Raw genomic sequence first — 27030 nt, 5'->3', positions numbered from 1 at the left:
TTTCCTGAGCCTTCAAAATGGTCTCTCAGTTTGGTTCACTAGGCTACACAATCATGGGGAAGACTGCTGATCTGACAGTTGTCCAGAAGACAATCATTGACACCCTTCACAAGGAGGGTAAGCCACAAACATTCATTGCCAAAGAAGCTGGCTGTTCACAGAGTGCTGTATCCAAGCATGTTAACAAAAAGTTGAGTGGAAGGAAAAAGTGTGGAAGAAAAAGATGCACAATGAGGATTGTCAAGCAAAATCGATTCAAGAATTTGGGTGAACTTCACAAGGAATGGACTGAGGCTGGGGTCAAGGCATCAAGAGCCACCACACACAGACGTGTCAAGGAATTTGGCTACAGTTGTTGTATTCCTCTTGTTAAGCCACTCCTGAACCACAGACAACGTCAGAGGCATCTTACCTGGGCTAAGGAGAAGAAGAACTGGACTGTTGCCCAGTGGTCCAAAGTCCTCTTTTCAGATGAGAGCAAGTTTTGTATTTCATTTGGAAACCAAGGTCCTAGAGTCTGGAGGAAGGGTGGAGAAGCTCATAGCCCAAGTTGCTTGAAGTCCAGTGTTAAGTTTCCACAGTCTGTGATGATTTGGGGTGCAATGTCATCTGCTGGTGTTGGTCCATTGTGTTTTTTGAAAACCAAAGTCACTGCACCCGTTTACCAAGAAATTTTGGAGCACTTCATGCTTCCTTCTGCTGACCAGCTTTTTAAAGATGCTGATTTCATTTTCCAGCAGGATTTGGCACCTGCCCACACTGCCAAAAGCACCAAAAGTTGGTTAAATGACCATGGTGTTGGTGTGCTTGACTGGCCAGCAAACTTACCAGACCTGAACCCCATAGAGAATCTATGGGGTATTGTCAAGAGGAAAATGAGAAACAAGAGACCAAAAAATGCAGATGAGCTGAAGGCCACTGTCAAAGAAACCTGGGCTTCCATACCACCTCAGCAGTGCCACAAACTAATCACCTCCATGCCACGCCAAACTGAGGCAGTAATTAAAGCAAAAGGAGCCCCTACCAAGTATTGAGTACATATACAGTAAATGAACATACTTTCCAGAAGGCCAACAATTCACTAAAAATGTTTTTTTTTATTGGTCTTATGATGTATTCTAATTTTTTGAGATGGTGAATTGGTGGGTTTTTGTTAAATGTGAGCTAAAATCATCACAATTAAAAGAACCAAAGACTTAAACTACTTCAGTCTGTGTGCATTGAATTTATTTAATACACGAGTTTCACAATTTGAGTTGAATTACTGAAATAAATGAACTTTTCCACGACATTCTAATTTATTGAGATGCACCTGTATTATCAGAAGAGCTACGGCCCCGAATAAACCCCACCTGATCTATATGTATAAGAGATGTCATAACTTTACTTAATTGGTTAGCCAGAATTTTTGACAAAATTTTTACATCTAACTGGATCAGGGAAATTGGGCGGTAACTTTTACGCTCGCTTGAATCTTTGTCCTTTTTAAGAATCAGACTGATCCGGGCTTGTGTCATGGTTGGGGGAAGCTTTCCACTCTTTAATGCTTCTGTATAAACTTCTAGCAAAATTGGAGCCAATTCTGTTGCACAAGATCTAAAAAATTCAGCGGCAAATCCATCTGGCCCCGGAGCTTTGCCTGTAGGCAGGGACTTAATTACCTCGTCAAGCTCCTTCAAGGTTACCTCAGAATCAAGAGAGTTTTTTTGCTCGGTCGTCAGTTTAGGGAGTTCTAATGGATCCACAAATTTTACAAAAATAGAACTCCCTAAATGCATTATTAATATCACTGGTCGAGGTAAATATTTCACTGGCAGAAGATTTTATTGAGGGAATGGTGAAAAAAAGACTCTCTCTGTTTTATGTATCTAGCTAAAAGCTTCCCTGCTTTGTCCCCCGACTCAAAGTATGACTGTCTTGCCCTGAATAACCAAAACTCCACTTTCTGCAACAAAATAGCATTATATCTATATTTCAATCGGGTCAATTCTCTGAGGCCATCAGACGACATACAACATTTCAGCTCTGCCTCTGCCCTTTTAATATTCCCTTCCAATTCCACAAGTTCTTGTGCTTTGGATTTTTTGAGGAATGAGGCATACTGTATGATCCGACCCCTAAGAACAGCCTTAAGTGCCTCCCAAGCCACGTCCACAGAGGATACTGAGGACCAGTTGGTCCCCATATAAGCATTGATTTCAGCCTTTAACATTTGTTGGAAATCAGGATTTTGCAAAAGCGATACATTAAAGCGCCAACTATATGATTTATTTTTCTCCGTATGTGGCAACATCTCTAAACTTACCAGGGCGTGATCTGAGACTAAGATGTTTCCAACTGAGCAATCGACTGCAGATGAAATGAGGGACTTAGATATAAAAAAAAAAATCTATTCTAGAATAAATCTTAAGGACTGATGAAAACAATTTATAGTCCCTACCAGATGGGTTCAAAAGTCGCCAGATATCTGCAAGACCAAGATTTTTACACATCCTGTGAAGTGTCAATGTTGCTCTAGGGGGCTTACACACTTTCGCTTCACTATGATCAAGAACTGAGTCCATCAAAAGATTAAAGTCTCCTCCCAATATTATATCATAAGGGGTGCCAGCAATTTGCAACACCCTTCAAGATCTATAAAAAAACTCTGGTCATCAGCATTAGGTGCATAAATATTAGCCAAAATCAACCTTTGTCCCTGAGTTTCAACTAAAACACTAATGACTCTTCCTAATTTATCCTTAATCTGTTTGAGATATTTGAATTGTTGATGTTTATTTATCAATATAATAACTCCCCTACTCTTACTTGAGCCAGCACTAAAAAAAAACATGTCCACCCCATATCTTCCCAAATTTTTCAGCTTCCTGTGGGGAAATATGTGTTTCTTGAAGAAACACTATATCATATTTCTTACACTTAAGAAAAGTAACAACCTTTCTTCTTTTTATGGGATGCCCCAACCCATTCATATTCCATGTGGAGAGGGATAATCCATTCATATTAACGATTGACATCTTGATATAATAGAAAGAAAAAAAATGTGTGTCAAAAACAAGATTATACAGACCACAATCCCCATTAGTGCAACATTCAAACCCCGAACTCCCCCCCGAACCAAAAAAAAAAAAAAAGAAAACGTGCGCAATAACCCCACGCATGAGAGCACCAACCGGCATCAATCCCTCCAAACTCAAAAGGTCCATGCGTGCCTGCAAGAGCCCCCATGACAACTTTGCCATCGGATTGCTCAATTTTGCCTCACAAATTTGTAAGGCAAAATTACATAACCTGCTAAGGGAAGTGGGCGTCTGCATCCTCAATTATCTCGATGACTGGCTAATCCTAGCTCACTCTCGGGATGTGACTGGGGCTTCGGGTCAACTGGGAAAAGAACAAGCTCTCCCCAGTTCAGAGCATCTCTTTTCTCGGCTTGGAGTTGGACTCAGTCTCGATGACGGCGCGCCTCACAAACGAGCGTGCACAGTCGGTGCTGAACTGTCTGAAGGCGTTCAGACAGAAGACAGTGGTTCCACTGAAAATTTTCAGAGGCTCCTGGGGCATATGGCATCCTCAGCAGTTGCCACACCGCTCGGCTTGACGCATCTGAGACCACTTCAGCACTGGCTTCAGACTCGAGTCCTGAGATGGGAATGGTGCCGCGGGACACATCGCGTGGTCATGCCGATCTGTTGCCGCCTCTTCAGCCCTTGGACTGATCTTGCATTTCTATGGGCAGGGCTTCCACTAGAGCAGGTCTCCAGGCACGTCGTGGTTATGACAGACGCCTCCAAGACGGGCTGTGGCACCGTATGCAACAGGCACACAGTCACCGGCTCCCGGACTGGCCCGCGGCTGCATTGGCACATCAACTGCCTCAAGTTGTTGGCAGTACTGCTCGCCCTGCCGAGGTTCCGGCCATTTATCCAGGGCAAGCACGTGTTGTTATACCTTTGAGTTGAAGCCGAAGTTTTCTGTGTCCTCCTTTCCCTCCCTTCCTTGAATGTTTACCCACTCACTTTTATTAAATAATATCCATTAACAAATCAAAGTTCTTACATGATAATAAAACATGTTTAGCAAACGTTTTGCAGAGACAGGTGTTCAAAACACGGTTAATGTTTTGCACGGATACACTCTCTTTTGATTATCGTAATGATAGCATTGCAGCATCGTATATCAGTTTGGTTGCTATGAGACATCTCTGACAATCAATGTACCCCTCAAAATCACAACGTAATCAATCTCAAAATTAAAAATAAGCTCCCTCTTTGACACGTTTGTGTTTAGTTGTCAGGTAATTGTCACTGAATTTGGAATCAAGTGAAATGTCACATCATGCATGATCACCATCGATCATCCTTTTCATGATCGATCATTGCTGCCAAGTCCAAGTACCCGAGTACTCAAGTACTTGTGCCCTTCCTAGCCCAGAGTGTTTTCCAGTTTAGTGAATAAGTGTAATACCTGTTATATGTGAAAACATGTGTAATGAGAACATGTGTAATGATAATTCTATTGTTTTAAACTGCAATATGTGTCCTTAAAGCCTGGTGAAAAATTATAAATAATAAAAATAATAACATTCTGTGAGTGTTTAAGCATGTATTAAGGTGATGTATGCTGAAGCATATGGGTAAGCTAATGCTCTGTTGTATTTTCATTTAATATTAGCCTCTACCATATTCCATTGTACCATATTTCTTTCTACTGATTTTCATTGTGCTGAAATTCACTGAATAATTTTTGCTCTCATTTGGGACATTGTTCTTTTTGAGTCACATTTACAAATTGTCAGAAAACTCCTGGATTGTAATTACATTTTTCATTTTTCAAAAAAGCACATAGGCACAGTTTTGTATTTTCTTTATACTTTTAAATATATATATATATAATATGGCCCCATCGACTGCTGTTTTTTTCCTTTTTAATGAACAGCTGTCCGAATAAAACCCCAAAATATATTTTTGTATCCTTTGGTGATTATTTTCAACTCACCGGCTACATTAGTATAGTTTAGTAGCTAGATATTGTAGCTTATATTTTGATGTAGCAATGACCATAGACCAGGTATCAACCTCCATAATGTAAATAATATTTACACTCTCTAATATTTGCTGCATTCAAATATTACATCCTGCTTCCTCGTGGCCATGATTTCAGCAATGTTAATATGTATTCTTCTTCCACAAGTCTGTGCCTGACCTTTATATGATCAATGTTTTCTAAGAAAAAAGGGGTCAGATGTGGAGAACCGGTTGATTTTTTCCCCTTTCACTCCTCTCTTGGCAAGAGAATATGTGGTAGATGCTTGACCTATGGGCACTTTACCGCCATCCCTTCATGCAAATACATTACTCACATGAACAAAACCACACTGTACACACCCACACACCACCCACGATACACACAAACACACACATTGTTAGAAACTGTGCTGGATTTGCTCTGAACATTGGTTACTGCCATCCTAAGAAGGGGCTGATATTGGCTGTGAAGAGATGGGTGATTAGCTGTGCGGCTGACTCAGGCGGCCGGTGTCTTTGTATGTCAGGTTACGACGGCAAAGCCAATGAAACAGTTCTCAGAGGGTGTCATAAACTCTGCTTTATTGCTGGTTTGTGTTGCCTTTGCAGATTAAGTTCAAAGAGAGATAGCTTCTCTTCTCCCTCCATCTTAAATCCCATTTCTATTGAGTTTCTTCTGTGGATATATTCTCAGGGCCTCTGAGAAATAACCCTGCAATCAGCAGCTGCAGGGCAAAGAGTGATTGTAAATTAGGGAGGATTACTCCCTCAGGGCTGTTTTAACTCTTCTGATTCTGGGTAGAAATGTGTCTTAGCATAGTACCTTGTGGTTACATTTAGTTTGGTTTCTTTAGAAGACACCGACTCATCTCTGTTTGTACGGTCTCTGTGGTAAGTTATTTTTGCAGCCATTTACTCATAAAAGATGTCTCCAGTTCATGAGTCAAATTTAGTTTTTCTTCATGCAAAAACGGAACTGTCTGACTGGGTCACTTGGATTAACAATATATTTTTATTATCTTACTGTTTGCAGAATAATATTATACTGTAATGAAAGAAGAAAATCTGATATTCTTTAATGCCAAAACCATTTTTACTCAACATCTCAATTATCTTTTATTGGTTTTGCTTTAGAGAACATCTACACTGTAATGCACACAGTCCTAAGGCATTCACAAGCAACTATTCTAAGCTGTGATGTCGAAGTGGTTGTTCATGCTTTTAAGAGCCCTCAAAAAGCCTTGGCTAAACATACAGTACATAAAAAGGAACATTAAAAATGTCTATGTTGCTTTGAAAAAACATATTTATGACTACCTTTAAAAAGCCATCAGTGGAGGAAGATGGTCTACACCATACTGCAAAAAGCATCTTCCTCCATTGATGAATTCTGTGGGACTGTGTGCATTCTTGTGATGCCATCAACCGACAGCATTGTCAACATGTCTAGATGTCATTTTACTCCGGTTTCAGAGGAATTAGTCACATGGTATTCACAGCCCATTCAGAAAGTATTCAGACCCCTTCATTTTTTTTCACATCATTCTACACTCCATACCCCATAATGACAAAGCAAAAACCAGATTTTTGATAACTTTGCAAATTTATTAATAAGAAAAAACTGAAACTGTGTGTAGATTGATGTGAAAAATAAATAATAATTTAAAGCATTTTAGCATTAGGCTGCAACATAACAAAATGTGAAAAAAGGGGACTTAATACTGAACTGAGTGCCCATAAGAAAAGATAGCAAAATTCAAATCACATACTTTCATGAGGTGATGCACCAGCTAAGCAACAGCCATTACAGAAAGCCTTTACCAGGTATTACAGACCTCCTAAATAGAGAACCGCAACACAATCACAACAAAACTGCTTACTTGTGCTGGTACTAAAAAAAGTACTTCTGAAAGTAAAGATCATAGAAACCTTTCAATGATGTTGAGTTCATATGCATTACAAAAATATGTAGGTGGGGAAATGGTAAGTATTCTATATTCAACCATTTAGTGGAAGGTCCACTGCTTCTCATCCATTTATTATGGTAATGGTAGGCTGCCTTGCTCATCTTGCCTTTGAAAACAAAATAAAACTTACGGAGAAAAAAGGAAGGTTTTGAGTTGTGGCCATTATCCCTTGGTAATCTCTCTCTTTATTAATTATTTTATTTTCCTTTTGAAAAATATCATTCAGAACTTCAGCAAATCACACCTACATTAAAACCGAAGCTTCTGGTTCATTTTACGTATAGACATTTTCCACCATTCCTGCTTAATTATTAATACTAAGGCAGATCAATGTGTTTACACTAGAAACAAACATAAAAAGCTTACAAATGGACAAATAATCACTCAAGACTGATCATGTTTGCTGCTACAATTCAATAAGTGCACAATGTTCCACATAATTCTGTTGCTTTTTTGGAAAAGCATCCATAAATAATTAAAAGAAACAAACATATTCACGTAGCATATTAAATTACAAAATAAAGATGACAATAATTTATTTCGTCATTGCTATTTTCTATTTTCTGCATATTTATTAAATGGCAGTGCGGCTGAAGAAGTGCATTGCATATACCTGAGATGAGGAACAGTTGTTTATAAAGCATGTTTCCAGTTTATATGCATTAGTGTTTGAGTTTAAGAGTATGAGTCACATACATTAAGTAAAGAATTTCTTAACAGAACAGACAGGAAGGCAAGAGCAACAACAACAATTCATAAATTACAAAGAGATCCTGAAATCCAAGATTACTTTAAGGCTAAACTAGACTGAGACAACCTTTTCAACCTCATAATCTCTGCATTTGTATTCTCAAAACAACACATGTAATAATAAGACATTTTCATTACATATTCTTGAATATTTGAGCCTCTCACTTCCAAAATGGTATGTGTTTGTGGAATTAGTAATTCAGCCCATGATATAAACTGTAAACTGCAATTGAAGTAGCAGGGCCGTGTTTACCCAATGGGCACAAGGGCTGCAGCCCTGGGCCTGACCTCTAGGGGGCCTGGGGAACAGGAGATAGCATATTAATTAAATAGGGATTTTTATTTGCATATCACAAGTTGCAAAGTAGCTCAGCAGCTCCAAAGTGTTTTCCCAAGGTTGAGATAGCATTTAGAAACAACTTTAACCTCACTGTCTCAAATGCCACTGGAGAGAGACTTTGAAGTTAGGGCTAGGAAAAAATAAGATGATGACTTCAGTAAATCAAAACAGATTGAACTGTTTGACGGTATTTCAAACTGATCATGACCTTCTGTGCCAGTCTGATTTCAAAGATTTAATTGGGGACTTTGCTATTAAGATCAGTAAGAGAGCTTTTTGATAGTGGTGAGTGACATTTCATTCATTTTATATTCATTTATGTGGTTGTAATGTGATTGCACAAGTTTATTTTAAATTTTTGTGTGCATGTTGTACCAAGGACATGCACTGTTTGTGTCATTTTCTGATCTACATTCATACTTAAGGCCATACAAGGTCTCGTGTAGACTATGTGCTCTTGATTTTACTGGCGAGTCTGCTGAGCAATTGTTGGAAGTTGTCCTTTGGTGACGCTAATGTACATTTGGTTTACCTAAAATGATGGGCACAGGGCTCCGGGTGATAATGAAAGAATCCTGCTATGCTAATAGCTTGACTCATGAGTATTAATTACTTCACGTAACGGGGTGCTAAAGGATGGTTACCAAGCAACGTATTCATGACATAATTACTTCCCACACGGAAGCCTTCGCCATAGTAGGATTCATTAAATGGCACATGGGAGGGGTGCGTTAGCCCCAGGCCTTGGGGGAAGTAACGCAGCTCTGGCAATTAGTATGCATGTTATGAGAACGGTGCGAAATATGAAGTGCAATTTAACACAATATTCTGTGTAACCAAAAATAATTTGTTGTGAAATCTGAGTAGTTCACTTAACGCTTAATTCACTATGTCCTAGGTTCTGTTAAACTATTTGTTATATTTCTCAGTTCATCTACGGAATGGACGATAGTATAGCCTAGCAAGGCAAGAGTTCTGTTACATAAAGATTGAACTGTCTTAACAATATCAAAGTTTAGATGCACCCTCCAGCTTTGAGCTGTGGCTTTAGAGTCTCTTGTGGTAGAGTACTTGTAGTTCCACTCTGAAGAAGATGGGGCAGTACCATTGGTGTTATGAGCAATCCATGTGAGCACTCTTTGATGCAAGTCCACCCCTAGGAATCTGTAGATCTCCTTGGCTTTTTCCTCCGGATTCAGGGCCAAGTCTTCATAGCGCACCAAAAGATACCTCCCCCTCAGCCAAGTAGGCTTCTGCAGGCCAATCTCCACAGAATACTCTATATCTCTGCATGTTCTCATTATCTGTGTCAGATCCACGTACCGTGGTTGGCGGCCAGTGGCATTCCAGATCTTCCAGGCCCTGAATTTACCCGCAAAGGCAGTCATACGTGATGCAAGAATGGCTCGGGGGTCCCTCACCAAATGTACAATTCTCAAATCTAAACGGGGGTCTTCTGACAGCGTACGTAGATCTCCTACTTCGGGGATACGAACTGTCTTGATGGCTATGTGGTTCCGTGATTGGCAAGCCTGAGAGGCCAGAGTGAGATTCAAGGCTTGGCACTTTTTGGGGCACCAGGTTTCATCTGGCTGGCCTCCCAGGATCTCCTCACTTCCTTCAAGGCATACAGGAGGTGTGCAGAGGGCATGGCTAGAGCTGCGGCGGAAAAAGGCCCCAGTCATGTGATCCTGTGGTTCAGGGCGAATGTAACTCTCCAGGAAGTTGATATCACAGTTGTAGAGATTGAGAAGGAGATCTCTGTAGGCCCCCAAAAGAGCTCTACCATCCAAAGCCCTTTGCAGGTGACTGCTAGAATTAGTGAAGGCCTGCTGGACATGGTAGAGTGGCTCGTAAACATAAAAGATGCCCGGGTGCTGATTGAAAAGCTGTCCGGTAAAGGAGGAGCCACTTCGGGTTTGCGCAAATAGAAGGATGTGTTTCCGAGCTGCATTAGTCTCAGCAGGGACACGATTGTCATCGCACAGAGATTTCAATCTATGCTCTGGGGAAGAGAAGAAGAGAGAGTGAGATCAAACTCGACTCTTAAAACCACAGAGGACATTACAGGGCCACAAAAGACCCAATTAGTTCAGCTTCTACCTCTTTAATCAATCAGTTATTTGGCTAAGATATGAAACCTGGGGCTTTGGTTTAGAAATAAAACAAGACCTTTGCAAAAACTTTTATAAAGTGTAGTGCAATTCAGAAACCTGTTCTCCCCTGCTGAGAGGTAATGTAGGGCAATAATCGTGTTGTTTTGAAGATCTGGATTGCCTCATTCTGTGACAGTAATCATTTCATCATTTGGAAGCAATAAGGTAAAAAAAAAAACTAGCAAAATTAAAATCCGAACAATGACTGCATTTCTCCACATAAGAAAAAAGATTATGTGACTTTTGCTCAAAATGAACAATTACTATTTATAGCAAAAGGGTGGCAGAGAGTAATAACATTTGTAATTACGGTTGATGAGAGACTGATTGCACGTAGCACATTAGGTTGTGTGAGTAGACAATTGCTGCAAGTGCAAACAGCTGGTCTGGGAGGACATATTACTGCAGATTAATGATGAGATAATTGTAGAATTAATGATTGATATTCCATCTTTTGCTCTCTTCCAACGTGGAGGAGGGAATTTCCAGGTTGCATCTCTTAAAGTTTTCTCCTAGATGATGGCGGTTAATTTCTTTACTTACTAACATACTAAGTACACAGTTGATGCCGTAAGAGAGATACTCCTATATAGGGAGAATGTCATCTTCGGTATGATCTTGTCAAACTGCCTAGAGCTGTGGTGGCTCAGCGATTAAGGCTCCAGGTTACTGATTAAAAGGTCAGGAGTTCAAGCCCCAGCACCACCAAGATGCCACTGTTGGGCTCTTGAGCAAGGCCCTTGACCCTATCTGCTCTAGGGGTGCTGTATCATGGCTGGCCTTGCACTCTGAACCCAGCTTAGCTGGGATATGTGAAAAAAAGAATTTCACTGTATATGTGCAAATGTGTAATTAATAAATAATTATAAGCAAACATTAATTATAATTGAATATAAAGGGATATTTCAACCAAAAATAATCTGTCATAATTTACAGTACTCACTCTTATGTTGTTCCAAACCCATATGACTTACTTTCTTTCGTGGAACACAAAAGGAGATGTTAGGCAGAGCTGTGAACTTTTAGTGAACTATTCCTTTAAAAAGTGTCCAAAAATGTAACTTGCAACATACTGCTTGGAATGCATGACAGAAATGTTGATTACAAATCATCAGATGTCAACACCTGTTGAAGGTAATCATTTAATCAAAATAATAAAATATAAATCAAAGTTACCCTATGTGTACCCTAAACATTGTGAATAAAACAATACACCATTTAATCTTATACATTGCAATGTTCCTTTCTTCTAGTTAGCACTACTGCAAAATCAACACTGCTTGTATTACAGGACAGTAACTCACCTTTACCCTGGCGTCCTTGGCAGTGGGCGTAGTCTTGGCATGGGCCACTGAAGGAGTCATGGAGGGAGCGGATGGCAGTGTACTGCACCCCCATGGACGTGCACACCAGCAGCAATAGAGTCTTCCAAGAGCACTCCATATTGCTCCTGCACAATCACGATCACATTCTTCACACTATGAGAAAGGCATGCAGGGACACATTTACATTTTACTTTTATTTTGTATGGCCATGGCTAGTGTAAAGCAACTTCTGTAGAATTAGGGAAGCATTATACTTTCTTTGTTGTTCAGGGTTGATTACCCCCCCCCCCCCCCCCCACTCCAGTTTGATAGCTGCATTTGAGAGAGTTTCATGTATATTGCTTTGACTGCAGTTGGGAGATCATTACACTGAAGTGCTTGTGGGGTTTTATGGTTTTAAATTGATGCAAATGTTTGAGGAGTGAGATGCAATTTCATTGCGGGAGATAAAGCCTAAACAAGGAGTAGTGGGGTGCTAATTTTCTCCCAGGGATAGTATTAGATATAATCTGAATCAGAGAGCTACAAAATTATGCATTTTTTCTATTCTCTCAATAACACATTAGAATACTTGTCCTTATCAGCATAATATTTAAATTTTAAAATGACCTTAACACAAGGTGGCCACTACTGTCACCTGAACCAGTGTGAGATAAACTCAAAATAAGATTTTTGAGGTTCAAATGAGGTAGTGGCTATCATGAGGAGACAGAATATCATCACATTTCATGATGGCTTTATCCATGAAACCACCGGCTTGCATATGCTTCAAACCAGGTCAATTCCAATACCTCTCTAAAGACGCCTTAAAAGTGACCTTGTCTAAATGTGGAAGGTCTGTTTATAAAGCTGTATCAGCCCATTGAGTGCACACAAATGACAACCTAAACCAGTTGTTGGTCTTTTACCCTTTTTCAAATGCCCACATTGTCTCAAACATACTACTAATCAGTTGTTGTCAGCAGTTTTCAGTTAAGGCCTGCTGAAGAAATGCAGGATCTGCAACATACTCCCTGCCTCTCATCACAGTCTCATCTCTCTTCAAATCATGACAGATTGCCTCCTAAATAATGCAGTGACTTTTCTAGCTGTGACGTATGTTGCCACTTTTCTTTTGAGTCACCTCTTAAAACAATTTTGTTAATCACAGGAAGCACAAAAAATACACAGTTGGCCTCCAAATCCATTTTCCTCTTTGTTTCCATAAAAGAATTTCAGAAGGTGTGCAGAATCCATGGTCTAAGTGATTTTTTGAAAGGTGCGATGAGCGTTTTTTTATTATTATTATTATTTTATCTTGAATAAATTGTCACTACTACCTGGCAAATCACTAAAATAGGTGTCCTGAGAAATCGCACTTGTCTCTGTGACAGCCTTCTCTGTAAATGGCAAAAAAAGAAACAAGGAAGGCCTTTTTGGCCAATCCGAAAAGACTTACTTCGAGAGGGCATGTGGTTGAAGGGATAAGGTTGTCTAATTCATTAATTCAAGTCTAGTGCAAGTTAGCAATATATCTGAAGTCGCTTACAGCACCTTTAAGAGCAGTAGAAAATGCCATATTACATATTCTCTTCATGCATCGAATTTTAATTAACATCCATGTCAGAGAAATGTAGCATAACGATTTTCAATGTACTTAGAATTTCAAAATACATAGCATGTTTTTTGGCAATTTTATAGCAGTCGAGCACTCCTTATCAGTGAACAACCATGTTGGCTTGCCTGAAGTCCCTTGAACTATACATGAAAAAGCGCTTGCTGGCCTGCTAATTGTGCATTCCCTATGCCTTTCTTTGGATCTGAGAGGTGGCTAGCCTGTAGGTTCAATGTTAGATTGTGGCTCGTACATTGCAAAGCCCAGTCACGACAGCAGTTGCATTGAAAATGACATTTATATACAGAAGAGTTAATGGCATGAGAGACAGAAATGGTGAACTAAAACAGCCAAGCGCCATCAGTATATTGATCCAATTGTTTATTTCTGTAACAATCAATATATTGAATCATTTGAGGGCTATAAAGCTATCTTAGGGCTACATGTGACCTGGTGATTGTATTTATGTGAATTTCTGGTTAGGGAAACTCCAGCTCTCAGTTTTTCTGATGTAACTACTCATGTATTCACAAGAAGTTGGCCAAAATCATGATTGTTCTTAAAATTAAAAAAAGAAATCATATCTGACCTATATGTTAGTGTCTAGACATGAGTAAAGAGACTAGTGTCATCCCATAGAAAAGAAAAATCACAAATGAGATCTCATAATGTCTTGATTGTTTCTCTCAATTCTCAATTGTTAAAAGTCTGCCATTAAAAGTGAGAGTTTGTCTTTGGGAGAAACGCAAACAAAACTACATCTGGTAAGAAACCTAATTTAGTTTTTCCATTGAAACCTGTTTGAGTCAAAAGATTAGAGTCTCTAGTTTCATTTTATATGCCTTTTTTAATCGCAAAACACCATGCTGCTAAATTATAATGTACACTATTGTGTACTTTAGTGCTACTTTTCCTTAGAAATCCTATATTTACTGTGCATTATCACACTGAGAATCAATGGGTTCATCCAAAACTGAAATATTTTGGTTTCAGAGGCTTTAGATGGAATTAAGATGAAAAAAGGTGCATTTTGAATTCTTCTGATATCAGTGCAGACAGACAGCACACTGGAGGTTAAGTCATTCACAAAATAAGTAGCAAGGGAGCACTCTATAGCTTTCCTATGCAGCTAAGTGCATTCAATTCTAAAATCTGACCAAAAGTTCAGTTTCAGGCTGCAGATGATATTTGGACCACTCAACATGTTTGGCAGACATGGGAGAATGGTAATCAGTACATAGATTCAGAATTTATAATTTTATTTTAACATGGTTGGCAGTGGATGATGCAGGCCATTACTCTGAATCAGAATTAATTATGATAATTTCTAATTGGTAAAATGCTTCAGCACTGACTATCACTTGTTTGTTTAACAGTGCAAAGAGAGAACACTGAGATTTTGTTGCCAAAGTAGAACATTGTTACACAAAAGTCAAGTCAAATCATTTTTATTTGTAGTTTTTTATTTGTGCTTTTCCCAATACAAATTGTTCCAAAGCAGCTTTAGAGAAAATCAGCTGTAATGTCAGTAATGTCTCAAAACATGAATAACTAACACTGTATTTTTTCAATTTCACAAATTAGTGCCGCTGTCCACATATAAGGACATAAATTTGCTCTAGATTGTTTGATTTTTTTTGCATGCTCATCAGGTGCTACTAGTTACAAAAATACACACAGCAGTCGTGCTCGGGTCTCAGGAGGTTAATGAATGTATTAAGTGACTGTGGCAACATTTTTACAAAACCAAATTACGTGCTTCATTACACGTTTCGCTACCAAAAGCGAGTGAAATGGTATCATAATCAGACTAGGTTTTTAAGGTGAATAAAAGACAGAGGTTTTAATGAGTAACGTACCTCCCTAATGTAGGGGAATATAGCTATACCCTTTTTTATTTTTTTATTTTATCCCCTTTTTATTTTGGAATTCCCACTACTTACTAGGTCCTCGTGATGGCGCGGTTACTCACCTCAATCTGGGTGGCAGAGGACAAGTCTCCCCCTCAGCCTCTGCTTCTGAGACAGTCAATCCGCACATCTTATCACGTGGCTCGCTGCGCATGACACCGCGTAGACTCACAGCATGTGGAGGCTCATGCTACTCTCCGCGATCCACGCACAACTTACCATGCACCCCACTGAGAGCGAGAACCACTTAATCGCGACCACAAGGAGGATGCCACATGTGACTCTATCCTCCCTAGCAACCGGGCCAATTTGGTTGCTTATGAGACCTGGCTAGAGTCACTCAGCACACCCTGGATTGAAACTCGTGACTCCAGTGGTAGTAGTCAGCGTCAATACTCGCTGAGCTACCCAGGCCCCCGGGAATATAGCTATACCTAAAACTTGAACCTAAACCTAATCAATAGTGTTATAAAAGAAAATGAGAGGTGAACAAAACAGACATCCTTACCTTTAACCAATGCCTAAACATAACCAATAGTGTGGAAAAAGCAAATGCGACATGAAAAGCACATTTTCTGAAGAAACCACGTAATTTTATGTCTATTCTATTACATGTTCGTCTCACATGTTAGCTTGCGTGTTTGGCTGGGCTGTCTCCGCGGTCTGCCAAATCAGGTGAGCTACTGTGGAAGCTAATCTCATTGCAATAAGTGTGTAAATGTCGGTGAGTCTGTAATACAAGCATTAAAATGTATAGTTTTTCAAATGATGCGTTATGTAAAAGTGTTTCAATATCATAACATAGCACTGTGTGCGTACAAGTGCAGAAAATAAGTGTTAATAAAGTCATAATCATCTGTTGTATTTGTAATTTAAATCACCAGGAAACTGTGAAATGTAGAACGTAGCACGTAAAAGTCAGTTTGCAAAAATTTGGTAATAGACAATTTCAAGAATGTTAACAATATCAAAGGAATTAGAACGGAACCTGTGCATGTCGTGCCCTGAAGCATTTCTGGTAGCTGCAATTTTATTACCCAGAACTGTCAAAATAAAATGACTAGCGCATACTTTTAGAGTCGAACTAAAACAGAACAATGAAGTGTTATTACTGGATGCTTTAAACAAGGAGTCAACAAATTTTCTTAAAGAACATCAAAGGTTTACCTATAATGACTTATTCAGACGTGTTGCTGATATTGAGCTTGTCTATTCGAGAGAGGTGATGGAAGTGTATCGCAGTTTAGAAACTCAATTATTTCCTCAATGGTAAAGTCGGGAATATTGGATCGCTCCTATTATAATCAATGAAGTGTAAAAAAACGTACCTTGTGTGTCTCTTTCTTCTGCGCTAGCTTTTAACCTACTTGTTTTGAATGAGTTTGACAACTAGCCGGAAATGTTCAAGGGACAAAGACATCACTTCCTTAAACCGACAAACAGTTCTTGAAATGGTCTATAGTAACATTCATTATATGAAACTAGGTTGCAGCAATTGTCTCATTTGTGTCTTGTTTTATTTCTCCTAAGGTATTTTAGGAGGAATAACTGAGACAAGGTTTATACATATATGAAATATAACTGAGAACTGCTTAAGTCTAAGTTACAGAAGTTTTCCAGTGTGTTTCTCTCTTCAGTCATTCCAATCCTGAAAGCCCTATTGGCTGCAGCTCTTTTCATACCATTTACAGGATTTTCAGGGTTGTCTCTTACAATAAACTCTCCTATCATTCTGCTATTTCAGTCAAAAATATTATTACCACATTACAGAAAGTATAAGGGGGGGAAATGCTCTTTATCTCTGTCAATGTGCACACTGGGAGCTATGATTAGCTTTCTCTGCTCTTTGAAAAAAATCACTTCAGCCACATCGACCAAGACAATCAAACACCAGCATTTTCAGCCATGAGAGTGTTATTGGTAGAAAATGTATATCTATTTCTCTCTGTCTCAATTCTCCCCCATAAATGTCTTTGGATCTCTCAACCTTACTGTGAATATATATAGTCATATGTTTTAAAACACCATTACAACCAATTAATGTCCCTAGAGCTCGAAATGGCATTCAAATAGTTACTTTCACCTCACCTAACACATGTCTGAATAGTTAGAGAATTTATTAAATCTCTAATTACTCAAGAGGAGGTAATGAACTGAAAAAAAAGAAGAAGAAGAAAAAAGATAAAGTATGCAATAAGAAGAAAACAGTTTACAAAGGACACCCACAAACATCTTATGACTTTTAGATATCTGAAGCCTATCATGAAATGTTTGCATTTGTAGCCAGATTTAACAAGTCCTCTCACTTTTTGAAACCAATTAAGCAGGAAACCAGATATCTGTTTAAAATAAAAAGTTGGATTTGGAGTTATCTTCAAACATCTACAGTACTGTATACAGTATTGTAATTCTCTTAGAGAATCATCTCAGTCCTGGCATTTCTTATACTTATCACATCAATTCTTTTATCTGAAGGAAGAATTTTTTTATGTTTTACCATTATTTGGAAACCTAAATATCCCTTTAATGCATTAAATGTTGGCAGAGGCTATTTGCAGTAAGTGCAAATAGCGATAGATGCTATTTTCACAAAGTGCAAACAGTGACAGATGCTATTTTCGCTAAGTGTAAAAAGCAACAAAAAGCATCTTCTTTGCACTAAGTGTAAATAGCGTTAGATAATATTTGTACTCTAGTGCAAATAGTGGTAGATACACTTACACCCCTGTTTAAATACTAACATACAGTATAGTGGCATCACTGCAGCATTTTTATTGTTTATTTGGAGTCCCAAAGACACCCTACACCAACCCCTACCCATAACCCTACCTTAAAAAACTTAACCATGGTTTTACTACAGTAACCATAGTATCACCATGATATTTTTCTAGTAAAATCACAGAAACCACAAAATTAAACATGGTTACTATTAACTACTATTAACAACATGTTACTGTAGTAACACCATGGTTAGTACATCAAAATTATAATTTCCACCAAAAAAACATGGTTACTACAATATTACTACAGTAAAACCATGGTTAATTTTATCCAGATCAGGTCCTTCTACCAACTCCCCGATCTTCACTGTGACCAAATCACTGCGAGGAATCGCTTTTATTTATTACTATAAGTAGTATTATAGGAAATATTAAGAGTAGAGACATGGGAAAAAGTGCTTCAGGGGGTGGGATTCGAACCTGGATCTCCAGTGTGACAACACATACACATACTATTGTTACACCCAGAGCTACATGTGGCAGTTTGTAGTAAAATCCTATGTTTCCACCACACAATTTGAGCGCAAATAGTTAACCAGTTTAACGTTTCTGCCCCATTGCGAAAAATTCAAATATGCCCACATTCATCTGATCAGCAGTTGACCCCAAATAAATCTGTTGTGGCTGTCGTGAGTTTTGTCTGAGCAGTAGTGGGTGGAGTTAGTGTAAATAGCCTCTGCCAACAAGATGGGCTATTTGCACTTAGTGTAAATAGACACTCCGTTAAATATTTTATCATAGGCTATTACACTGATAGAGAAAACGAATCATGCCTTACTTTCAAGAAGACTGCAGTTTGATTACCTAGAGGCTATAACTAATATCTTACATATTCCATATTCCATATAGAGTAGCCTATAACATATCAGTACTGATGAAGTCAGGGGCTGTTCACACCGAACACTTTTTTGCGTCCGTCCGCGCTGTTTACGTTTGACTACCAGCTTGTTTGAACCACTGAACCCAGACACTTTAATCAAGAGCATCCTTTGTCACAGCCTCTGCTGACACAACTAAGTTGCTCAAGCTCCTACTGCGGCTGTATCAAATGCACTCGGAACACATTTGAAGCCAAGAAGTTAGTATGATCACGACCAGCTTTAATTAAAGTAAAATCAATCACCAAAACACGACTTCGATAATAGCTGGAGAAAGGTATTGCATGAGAATGGGCGCGGATGAGAGGACGATAGGCGCGCATCTTACCATTCACGATCTGCTGAAATGCATCCCCAGTAAAACGCACATGGCAATAAAAAATCCAGTAGAGTTGTTATTCAGATATTCCAGCGGTCCTCGAGTCAGTTCATTAATTTCAGCCAAAAGATTCGAGTGCTGAGCAGTCTGTATGAAATGACAGATGGATAATGTTGGGTTTGTGTTAAAGCAGGGGGTGGGCATCGCGTGCATAACCAGTGGGATATTCTCTGCCTCTGTCATTGGTTTGCATGAGTTCTTATCTTTACTCAAGTCAAACGACTTTACTGAAAAGGAACACAAAAATAAGTGATTTGTTGCCTAGAGTAAAAAGCATTTGCTTCTTGTCTTTCCTTGAATCGTTTAATGAGACATTGATCTACAAATTATTTCTGAACAAGATGGCTCGTGTATAACCAGTACTGGAGAAACAGATTTAGATTGTTCACCTCACATTACAGATTTTTTAACATTAGTAAATACATTAGGTATCATTTATTATTAATCTTAGGTAATGTTAATTTTTAAAATATAATTGTTCATTGTTAGTCCATGTTAATTAAGTATTAACTAATGTTGGCACCTATAACTTATAATAAAAAAAGTATTTTTTTAAATTAACATTTAACTAATGTAGTTAACTAATGTTAACAAATGTAACCTTATTTAAAGTGTTATCCAGATTTAAATATGAGTTAATTTTGGTGAAGAGTGCTTATTGACAGATACCTTCCCCCCTATAATTTCCTCAGTTAGAGCATGGCACTCCCAGGTAACGTGCATACCGATGAAAAATGTTTACATTGAATACACTTTCTGTTGTTCTAAATGTAAATGTAAACCTATTTTATATAATTACCTTTGCATATATCTTTGCATAATTCATTTAATTCTGATTTGTAATATAACATGAGACCAAGCAAAAGTACATTGTTCAAACTACTCAACGAATACTGACCTCTAATATAGGTCTATTGCAAAGTATTTTTTAGACAGGCTCAAGGAGGTACATAAGAAATTATAAACAGAAACATACATTTTATTAAATGCACTGATAGCTAAAACCAAATACAGCCAGAAGCATAATGTTTTTTTGTTTTGTTTTTAAAAACAGACTTTTTGGCAAATCCAAAGGCACTATAATGCCCATTATAAATCAAAGACTTGAATTTACTGCTCATAGCCATCAAGGCGAGAACAATAGACCCAGGATGCAAGGCTACAAATAACCCCATGGAGTTCAGCACCACCACATTGCCTGTGAAAAGACAACCGCAAACAAGTAAACACATTCCATGCGAGGTAAGGGGAGAAATCCCATGCAGGGAGAAAGAAATGAAGTATCGTGCAGCAGCAACCTGAGCCTGCAGGTCCACTGACACCCTGAGGAGGCACGGTACACAAGAGACTAAAGTACACAAAGATTATTTACACTAGGCATTTGGATCCCAAAAGAAAATGAATAAATATAGCAAAATAATATACCCAGTGAAGAATAGTAATGAATGAAATCAACAAGACAACTATTTAGTTGCCACCTGTGATTGTACTAAATCAAATAACAAAACCCTATGTAAAACCTTTTGACTTTCCAGTACTGTCAACCTAAATCATCAGTTGAGTTTAATCCATATCTTCAGAAGCGATATGATAGGTGTGGGTGAGAAACAGAAATTTTTTTAATTCCTTTTTACCTACTGATCAGGGCTGGTCAAAGGTGGAGATTTATAGCAAAAAAGGAATTAAATATATATCTGTTTCTCACTCACATTTATAATATCGCTTCTGAAGAAATATATTTCACTACTGGAGTCGTATGGATTGCTTTTAACATGCCTTTATGTGCTTTTTGGAACTTCAAAGTTCTGGCCTCCATTCACTTGCATTGAACGGGCCTACAGAGAGATATTCTTCTAAAAATCTTAATTTGTGTTCTGCAGAGGAAAGGAAGACATACACATCTGGGATGGCACGAGGGTGGGTAAATGATGAGATCATTTTCATTTTTGGGTGAACTATTCCTTTAATTTGAGTCCCAATACAAAGCAAAGTTCATATGCTGCTGGTGGCTTCTTATTTTGTACTAGAAGGTAATTTGAGTGTGTGCTTAGTGTGGTTATGCTGTTCCAGGGCTATTTCAGGGGCCATGAAATATGTCTTTCATGTTTTTCAGTTAATTTAATGTCTTTCCATTACATTTTACAAGGCCATATGATCACTGCTGATATACAATATGTCCTAACTGTAAAATCCAGGTAATATTAATATAAAAATATAAAACAACCTTATACATTCTGAGGTAATCAAGGTTTATAGATTTTTAGTCCAGAAATAAAACACAGAAAAAGGTCAACATTTTAAGTTGATTGTATTATAGCACAAATGACACCCATGAAATTTGCCTCTTGCCTCTTGACATGATGCAAAATGACAGTTAGGGAGGTTGACAGCCTGTTTTGACAAGTGAAAGCAGACTGTGGCCCATTCGAAAACCTGCCTGTCTAACAGGTCTACATTGCTGCATGACACATGATTAGGGACTTCGTTATGAATCACTGACATGCATCATTAAAAATGAAAACAGTTGGAAGTTGGGTAAGAGAGAGATTACGTGCCATAATGGCTTCAATTACGCACATTGAGTCTGCTTGTAAATCTTTATAATCTATATCATTTTGAAACATAAACAAAGTTGTTGTATAGTGGTAAACACTATCAACACCTCTTAAAATGTTTCTTTGTGTTTCACTCAGCATGTTGTTTTATTATGTTTCTGTTGCTTTGGCATTTTCAGTTAGTTAAATGTTCCACACTTTAAAGAATCGTTTTTTTTAATACACATTTGGTTGCATTTTTAAAAGTAATCAAGGTGTTACTATATAAAATAAAATCCATTAACAAAGGACTGGATCATTTTTATGCAGCGGATGCACTGAGAATACAATTATGTAATATAATAAACAGAACTATGGATTCAAGTTTTCAAACCATTCCAAACATTCCAATGTAACTCAAATGCCTTTAATACCTGGTAGCAAAGAGTGCTTTGGTCATATCTGATATGCAGCTGTTTCCCTAATCAGACTTCCCTGATACATCTCTACCACAAGACCACTGATGCAGATTTACATTATATGTCATAACTGTGTCCATCAAAACTGTACTGCACTCTGTAGTCTTCCTCTGCTCTGCCAGTGCCAGTGCTTACCAAGCCAACTGTTTGACTAGGTTGTAAGAATCAGCAATAGACTCAAATTCTGCCTTGATACATTAACAGCGACCAAAGAGAAATTACAACAGGAAATGCATTACTCATTCTCAGTCAGGAGAAGAATGAAAATATTCATAAATGTGATTGCACATCTGTTGTTTATCATTACCAAGAGCAATGTCATCGGAGAGATAATATTCTAATGGTAGCAGTTCAGAGCTAGAAATGTTCAGTGGGGTCCAAACATCTGGAGCACATAGAAATGGGATTCAAAATCTAATTCATAACTGAAAATAAACAAAGTTTTAGGATTTTGAAAGACTAAACTCATCTAGGTCTTAGTGGCATTGGATCTAAGTGGCTTACCCTCCTCTTCAGATAGTTCAACACCTCCTCTTTGACTAGATGCATCTCTTTTCTTAGCTTTCATTTTTATACCCAACACAATGGCAATCAAAGCCAATACAAATAGGACTATAAGCACTCCACACACAGCATACATTGTCAAGTTAGTGTCAGGCACAGATTTAGGCTCGGGCGTAATTGTAAACTGAAGATTGGTGATCTTCTTATAGAGACACATGCCAATGTAATCATCCTCTATGAGCCAATGATCAGATTTCTCTTCCCCCTCTTTCTTGTCCTTCACCATCTCTGCATCATCATAACTGGAGTATGTATCATTGGGATCAGCATCACCAACCTCTACATTCTTCAGTATTACCACGCACCAGTATGTTCCAATGTCCTCCGCCTTGGGATCAGTAATGACAATCGAGGAATCGACCTCTCTAAAGTTTACTCTGCCGTTTAGATCATGAGGTAAGGAAATAGAAGGGTCCCCTGAGTCCATTATTAGGATGTCCCCTTCACCATGATTTCGATACCACAGAATGCTGGCAAGGTCCAATTTACCACTGATAACTGTGGAATTCATGAAGCTACAACTGATTACTACCTTCTCTTTTTCTGTAGAAAATGTAACATTAGTCATTTCACATAAAGGGCAAACATTCACAAAATAGTCTTCAACAAGGATTGTGGAGAAACACTTATAAGTCCCAGAGTGATCTGAAGTGAGAGAGTCAATGACAAGGGAAAAGACTCCAGTGCTCATGTCATTTGACACAAGCATCTGATTTCCAGATGTACTGTTGAAATTTACTGGTGCTGATAAGTTAACTTGTCCGAAGGGTGTTTCCCAGTAGTTTTGTCTGAGGTGGTCTACTGAACATGAAAGGGCTATGTTCTCTCCAACAGACCGGTAAATATACTTCATTTCAGGTTCTTCTGGTAGTCTTATGGCTTGGAAGCTCCTGCATTGCTCTCCCTCCATAACAAGACAGAAGAAACTGGGTCTACCTCTGATGAAGTCATCTGAAACATGTAATGAGCCTTTGCCACGCACCTGGACGAGTCCTTTAAACTCCTTTTGCAATGGCTCCAGTGAAGTTTTAGTATCCAAAAACAAAGATGTGTTTTGCAACTCTCTGTACCATTTTACTGTAGTTGTAGCTTGTTTGCTTAAACCGATATCACATACCAGGTCTGCACCTGTGTCTGGATTCAATAAAATTTCCTTTGAACTGATCTCCTCGCCACACACATAGAGATAGTGCTTACGATACTTTTGCGTAATGTTATCACTCTTGCACTCTGTGATGTAGATGCCAGAATCAGTGAAGCCAAGAATTAATATCCTTAGGCTGAGCAGTCCTTCAGTTTGGCTGGAGATATCGATCCGACCCTTAAAGGCATCAGGCGGTGAAACTGAGCTTGAGGACTGACCCAATAGCAGCCTTCCTTCAGCAGTTATTCTGTACACAGCAATGTAGTCCCCGAAGCAATAACCCATCTCCAGTTCCTCACCAAGTGCTTTGAAAATAGGCTCTGGATCTTCCTCTGCGAGCGTGCTTTCCAGCAGCAGAGCAAGTAGTATTACAAAGTTGGTGGTTTTCTTCATCCTGTTCCACTCTATCCATCCACAAGACTGCTTTCTGCCTGGTGCATTCTACATACTCAGGAGGAATTTGAGTATCCTGTTTCTGAAGTTTGGCATTAAGATCCACCCACGTTGTGATGTTGTCCTTAGGTGCAGTTTTTTTCCTCTGTTTTTCAGGTGCAGTTTTTTTTCTTTGCTTTCCTCAAGCCAATATTTTATCTTTTAACCCAGACCACATGGTTATTATGTATCTTTTCATTTAAGGTTCTTCTCTTTAACTTGTGTGCTGTTGTGCAGTTTCTCATGAATCAAAAAGAGACAAACTTCTGAAGCATTTCATAGTCAAACTGGTTTACTTTCACTCTCGCACGCTCTTCCTGTCTTTCTCGTGTGACTGAGCACTTATTTGCAAGAGATTGTACATAACACTTTCAACTACAGTATTATTGAAGCATACCAGAGGTGATGTTAAAAAGAAAAATTGGTTTTGATGATGTACTAATCTTAAAAGCAATTCAGTGTATGTCCATTTAAGTGAAACTATATTAGGAAACACATGTCCTATTTGCAGACAGGCACAGCTCCAGTCAACCATTTCAGCAACGTTCTGCAACACTTGAGATATTTGTATGAAGAATTTACATGATTCCATTGATCAAGGTATCAAGGTATCAAGGTACTTGCTTGTTTTGATTATTGGAGGGGGGGTGATGTAGTTATGCCAAAACATCTTCTGTGAACAGGGTTTCATTTCATTGTATATCAAATATCAGTTTGACCAAACATTTACAAGTTAGATGAATCAGACTAAATGACTAAATTATTTTTTATTCAGATGAGCTTTAACAGCAACAGTAGGTTTGTATCTTATTTACTGATATACATGATACATATTACAGTATATAATTTATATATGTAAATATCAGTGACTAAATAAGAAATGGATGCTTTTAAAGCTCATGTTAAATGTCAGATATGAACATTAACTTGCACTATGAAATGTTATAATGCTAAACAGATAATTAGGAAACGTTAATTCAGATAGTTCGAAATGTCCACATTAATCTCTTTCACTGACACCATTTGGGTTGAAACCCCTGGTTATAGTGCATTGATGGTGATCTTATTACCTGTTTTGAATTCGTAGGGGAAATTTCATTGCATTTCACATTCATTGCATCATGGATCAGTCAATACATTTTATTTTCTTTGATTAGGAGCTGACCCAATATCTGATTTGTTGATTAAACAACTTCTAAATATAATATTCAGTCAACCTGGGAGACCAGGCTGTCCCATATGTATCAAAAGGTGTTTGAGAAATACCAATTTTAGTATGGTTTCTCAAAAAACAGATTTTTGTGAATTCATTATCCAACTGTGCCTTGTGTCTTAGATACCTTGTAGTTTGTGAGGGGGTCTTTGTGAGTATCCAGATTGTAGAGATTCAAGGGTGGGCTAAGTGAACAGCTTGAGTAGGCAGGCATGATCCAGCATTGTGATTAAGCTCCGACTGTGACTCACTCTCTTCTGCCATTCAAACTAATTGCTCTCTCTACTGATAACAGAACTCACAGCCCCTGATACCATTTTGAGAAACATTTTTGTTCCCAAACATTGATTTGTGCTAGAAATAGTGAACTTAACCTAGATGTACGTGTAGCTAGAAATAGTTTGCCCAACTATAATAAATCTTTACATTAAGTGAAGATCCAGTTTTGACTAGTACCTTGACTAGTAGTTTAACCCTCCTATTATATTCAGGGTCAGAGGTAGATAAAAACATTTAAATACCACATAGTTTTTAATACATGAACCAAACTTTGTGGCTTTGTCAGGACTATCAAAATGAACATAAATAGCTTTTCTTCTTCTTCTTTTTTTTTTATACAATCGTTTAAGAGATATAACCATTTAAAAACAAACGTTACATCTATTGCAATTGCATGTCAAATTTGACCTGGACATCAACTATGGCTTTACACATGATATTATGCAGATTTTTTGTACATCTATGAATTCTTTAATTACATTTAGCCTCGTTTCCATGCTCTCAAACACATTTTTTTTCTCCCGATGGGACTGCATCCACCAAAGTCCATAGTTTACTCTGCAGCCATCTGCAGACTTATCTGATGGTGAACCAGCATGCAGCATACAGTACTTACACATTAACATTCAGCAGTTCATGCAAGTAAACAGAATAGATTTTGTATAAAAACAATGAAAAGAAGTATCGATGTTGAACAGCTGTGATGCACAGTTCATTTAATGTTGTTTAGTTAGAAAAGTATATATTGGTTTCATAGATCTTGACTACTGAGTTGTTTCTAGCAGTTATTTTTCCTTGATGTTTTGACATATAAGAGGTCGTTGTACTATAAAAACATACTGTAACTTTCAGAACTCAAAACTTCCTCCTCACTTACCACCTCCACAACAACACATCGACACCTACTTTACATTATAAGCTCTGTAGCCCCGCCCAGTAGCTGTGAATATTGAGATGACAAGGAGAGAGCAGGACAGTCAAGAGCAGAGAGCCTGTCAATAACAGTGGACGTTTACTTAAGTCTTAAAGGAGAAGCAGCACCAAAATAGAGTGTTTCTGACAGAGGGTGGAAATTATTGTTTTACAAATATATGACTGTTTTTTTTTTTTTTTTTTTGTGCAAAACAACTTTACTACGATTACAAATGAGCCTTAAGGAAATTATTAAAATAATTATAATAAAAAAGGCGTGTCCCTTTAAGAGTTAAAAGCAAATTCATTCAGATTACTAGTAATTCTTACATTAGATATTGATATACATTTTTCATAATGTTACATT

General features: G+C 38.1%; 1 protein-coding gene across 2 annotated transcripts; it reads right to left on the bottom strand.

Moving 5' to 3' along the window:
• Nucleotides 1–5901: 5901 nt before the first annotated feature.
• Nucleotides 5902–19203, bottom strand: LOC127417376 (carbohydrate sulfotransferase 1-like). 2 transcript variants are annotated; one of them, XM_051657377.1, is made up of 3 exons: nt 19056–19203; nt 11545–11690; nt 5902–10089 (listed from the first exon to the last, which is right to left on the bottom strand). In XM_051657377.1, the coding sequence occupies exons 2-3, from the start codon at nt 11681–11683 to the stop codon at nt 8972–8974; spliced, it is 1257 nt and encodes a 418-aa protein (XP_051513337.1). In that variant the 5' UTR covers nt 11684–11690; nt 19056–19203; the 3' UTR covers nt 5902–8971. The 2 variants fall into 2 exon arrangements, with proteins under 2 accessions (XP_051513337.1, XP_051513336.1); XM_051657376.1 differs by having other exon boundaries at nt 11545–11718; nt 19056–19193.
• Nucleotides 19204–27030: the final 7827 nt, after the last annotated feature.

Source organism: Myxocyprinus asiaticus, chromosome 26 (assembly GCF_019703515.2).
Source record: "Myxocyprinus asiaticus isolate MX2 ecotype Aquarium Trade chromosome 26, UBuf_Myxa_2, whole genome shotgun sequence".
In the NCBI taxonomy this organism is placed as follows: domain Eukaryota; kingdom Metazoa; phylum Chordata; class Actinopteri; order Cypriniformes; family Catostomidae; genus Myxocyprinus; species Myxocyprinus asiaticus.
Note: the sequence above shows the minus strand (reverse complement) of the source record. Positions and strands in the feature narration are given on the sequence as shown.